This window comes from Nicotiana tabacum, chromosome 22 (genome assembly GCF_000715075.1).
Source record: "Nicotiana tabacum cultivar K326 chromosome 22, ASM71507v2, whole genome shotgun sequence".
NCBI lineage: Eukaryota > Viridiplantae > Streptophyta > Magnoliopsida > Solanales > Solanaceae > Nicotiana > Nicotiana tabacum.
The window spans coordinates 72,324,322-72,328,543 of NC_134101.1; the positions used below are offsets into that span (position 1 = coordinate 72,324,322).

The window sequence follows — 4,222 nt, forward strand, 5'->3', positions numbered from 1 at the left end:
CAAAGGGAAATGATTACATGAATGAGAAAAGGGACCCCATTCACCATTGATAAATCTTACCTTTCTCAGTCTCTCAATTTTTTGACTTGAAATTATATTAGGACCCCACCACGGCCACCATTGTCTATATGGATTGAATGATTAAAAGAGCACCTCACGTGGAGTCTGAACCAAAGGCTCTGTCATTCACAGCCACAATAAAAAGAAAAGTCAGGACAAACCCCTTAATTCCCTCTTCCTTCCTAATGAAAATAATTTCATCAAAAATAAAATCAAATCACACTCAAAATCACAAAATTTTCTTTCTTTTTCTAATATACTATGACTTATTCCAACCAACATTAGTTTGTCAAAAAGATATTAAAAAAGGACCCCAACAAAAGCATATATTTTCTTTTCCCCTTTGTTCAATTTTTTTTTTGCTTTTAAAAACTTCCCCCTTATAATTCCTACTCATTATCTTTGTTGCTTTAAGTTTTCCTCTTCACATCTCCCCCTCTCTCTCTCCCCTAAGTTAAACAACACATCAATTCTCAAACAGTAACACTCTAGAGGGTAAGAAACACATACACTGATTTGATTCATTTCATTCGTTCTAGCTAGAGTGAGCAACGCAGGTACAGAAAGAGATATACAAACAGACCAAGAATTGAATTTAGGGTCCGTCACTATTGTGAACATCAACACTGAAAGAAAAAGAGAAAGAAATATTTTCTGAGTGAGTTTTCCTTAGATTCGAGGATTGAAGCGGCGTATTTCTAGCACACAAGAGTGATCATGGACGGAGGAAGTGATGATCATTTCCACCACCAGCACCAACATCACCATCATCACCACCAATACCGTCAAAATAATTTCCCTTTCCAATTACTCGAAAAGAAAGAAGATGAACCTTGTTCCAGCTCCTCCGCTGCTGCTAATAATTATCCTTCTCTTGCCATCTCCCCATCTGATCATACAAATACAAACCCTAATAATGATAATACCCTCCAAATCACTGAAACTTCGAAAAAACCACCTCCCAAAAGAACCTCCACCAAAGACCGCCACACTAAAGTTGACGGCCGCGGCAGACGTATACGTATGCCTGCCCTTTGTGCCGCTAGGGTTTTCCAGCTCACTAGAGAACTCGGTCACAAGTCCGATGGCGAAACCATTGAATGGTTACTCCAACAAGCTGAACCTTCTGTTATAGCAGCCACTGGAACTGGTACTCATATTTTTAGACACTTTTTTTTTTTAATTACAATTTGTTAGTCCAAATAAGCAGTTGTGGATCCATGTTTTTCACTAAGGGAGTCAAAACATAAAGAATAAACATGCAAAGAAGTAAAATGGATCCAACAGGAGTATTATATATACTTAATGATTTTAAAAAAATCTATTTACCTAATATAATTTTCAGGCAAAAAGATGTTAATTGACAGCCCTTCATAGCTCTGCCACTGAAAACATGGATAACGAGATGGTTGATTAAATTGTGCTAGTATTTGAGGATTTTTCTGATTTTTTTGTTTGAAAAATAAATGCGCATTTTCAGTTTATTGTTTTCTATGGCAAAACTTTCTTTCTACTTTCTTAGCCTTTGTTCTTATCGCTTCATATTTCATTTGAATTTCCTAACAGGTACAATTCCTGCAAATTTTACCTCGCTCAACATTTCGCTACGTAGCTCAGGATCCAGCATGTCGGTACCATCTCAGCTACGATCCTCGTATTTCAGTCCGAACTTTTCGCTCTCCCAACGACGAGGTTTGTTTCAAGGTATTGGATTATCTTCCGACAGATCTGCCACTACGTTGTTGAACTTTCAGACCGGAAATACAAACCCTAGTATGAATCATCAATTTCAAGCTAAGCAAGAAATGAGGGATCACAATTCACTAGATTTAACGGAGACAAGTATAGAAGAAAGTCTAAGCCGAAAAAGGAGACAAGAAGTAGACTTGCAACAGCAGCAGCAACAACATGATCAGCAACAACAGATGGGGAGTTACTTGTTACAATCAAGTACGGGGACTATGCCAGCAAGTCATTCATCAATTCCGGCCAATTTTTGGATGTTAACAAACAATAATAGCCAAGTTTTGGGGGGCGATCCAATATGGACGTTTCCATCCGTTAGTAATTCTGCTGCTGCTTTGTATAGAAGCACAATGTCAAGTGGATTGCATTTCATGAATTTTCCTGCACCAATGGCATTATTGCCAACTCAACAACTAGGAACGAGTTTAGTTGGCAATAGCAGTGGCACTTCACTAAGTGAAGGTCAATTGGGCATGGTCACCGGACTAAATCCGTATAGGCAGTGTTCCGGTGTATCGGAATCTCAGGCGAGTGGGTCCCATTCACATCACGGCGGTGCAGATGATCGGAATGATACGACCAGCCACCATTGATATATCCTAAGATTGATGACTGATCATCGTGATCAGATTCTTACATTTTTATCCTCGTCTTGTGGTGTGATATAAGTTTGGATATATGTTTAAAACACACACGTGAGGTTTGATTATTTGCTCTATAATTCTGAGTTGCTTCTTCCTTCTTCTTTTTTCTTTCAATATTTTCGTGTGATTAATTTGCCTGCCGGTTTTTTAGGGTTTGAAGAGGGCAATATTTTTTTAACAAAGGGAGTATTAATTTGGCTGCTTTTTGTCAAAAGTTCTCTTGTTTTTGTTTATCCATTTACAACCGTATAGATTGTTATTCATCACTACTATTATTGATCTTTCCTTTTTTTTTCTTTTACCTAAAGTACATGTTGTTTGACCAAAAAGTGTGGTTCTTGGCTCATATAATTAAATCTATGTACTAAGGGGTTAAACCTAATTAACCATAATATTTCTAGATGCGAGTTGTGAAAGCGTGATTAATGTTGAACACATATGGTAGAAAAATAATAATGGTGTGTGACAATCATCCCAAATAACGTGAGTAATAAATGAGCATTAATAGAAATGAACAATAATAAATGGCATTTGGGTAAATAAAGAAATGATTCACCCAATAAAGGAGAAGCTAGATATTATTCTTCCTTACAATGATGAATGACAGACAAATCCTTGAATGTTCGAATTATCCTCGGATCTCATGGGAAGTATGGAATAATGTGGACAAGAATCTTGATAAAAATGTGTTGTTTCTCTCTTGGTAAGAGAGAGAATCCTTTTATCAAAGTGTGTTCTTACAAATGAATATCACATGCCCTATATCATTGTCTCTTTTCCTATATATATATATATATATATATATATATATATATATATATATATATATATATGAGACATACCCCTAACAAACCCTAATAGTACAAGTATAGAGAATATCTACTAGAATATTCTCTTTAATATCTTATTTTGAAAACTAGCCGTTACAGCTCTGTTAATGGTGCTCGACCTCGACCATTGTTGACATCTCGACCACAAACCTCGTTTCTTCCTGGTCGACCTCGACTAACCCTTTCCTTAGTGCTATATTGCCCTAAATATTCTAGCATAGATTTTGACCTATACAGTTAGTCCCTCCGCTTATTGAGGTCGGCCTCAGACGGCCTTGATGAGCAGATTCTGTTTGTCGTGGTCGAGAAGATTGGACGAGTGGGTCGGGTCATGATGTTTGAGACGAGATGGCGACGTGGCCTTTCGTGAGCCGCATCTTTTAGGGTTACATCATTTTTGGATAAAAGTGACGTCATGACATCATACATCATTATGGTTTATTTTTCCAATGCTTTGCGTCATTTCACGTGCGTCTGTTGATTAGATCTGCCGCTTCGATACCTGTACTAGGTAATGATGGCATAATTTCTTAGTTTCGATGCATGAATTCTTATAAATAGGGATATGAGGGCACACACTCGTGTTTTATAGATTTCCCATATCGAAACCTTGTGCCTTCTTCTTCTTCTTATTCCATTGTTGTGTATCTTCCTTTTCTGCCCTAGCGATCCTTGTTGCATTTAACTTTTCGTTACTTGAATACCCTATCTTTCTTCAGAACTATGGTTAATGTATCTTTTGGTCCAAGCGAGGGAAATAATCCGGTTCCCTTGGCGATGGTTTTGCTTCCTCATGCGGAGGGCGTCTCTGTTGTCGTTGAGGATGAGAACTTCCCTACGGTGGAGGAGATAATTCCTCGTGGTGAAAAAATCAGGTCTGATTTTACAAAGGCGCCTGAGGTTGAGCCCGAGATCTCCGAGTCGGCGATGAAAGATGCCGAT

General features: G+C 37.9%; 1 protein-coding gene across 1 annotated transcript; it reads left to right on the forward strand.

Annotated features, from left to right (window-relative positions):
* Positions 1–485: 485 nt before the first annotated feature.
* On the forward strand, positions 486–2,549 carry LOC107832848 (transcription factor TCP15). Its single transcript, XM_016660744.2, has 2 exons — positions 486–1,210; positions 1,627–2,549. Exons 1-2 carry the CDS (start codon positions 778–780, stop codon positions 2,397–2,399), a joined length of 1,206 nt encoding a protein of 401 aa, XP_016516230.1. The 5' UTR covers positions 486–777; the 3' UTR covers positions 2,400–2,549.
* The last annotated feature ends 1,673 nt before the right edge of the window (positions 2,550–4,222 follow it).

Bases quoted from the DNA above. Each gene is read 5' to 3' on its own strand.
- LOC107832848 (XM_016660744.2), top strand. From the start codon at position 778: ATGGACGGAGGAAGTGATGATCATTTCCACCACCAGCACCAACATCAC. The intron at 1,211-1,626 runs GTACTCATATTT...ATTTCCTAACAG, and splicing joins TATAGCAGCCACTGGAACTG to GTACAATTCCTGCAAATTTT.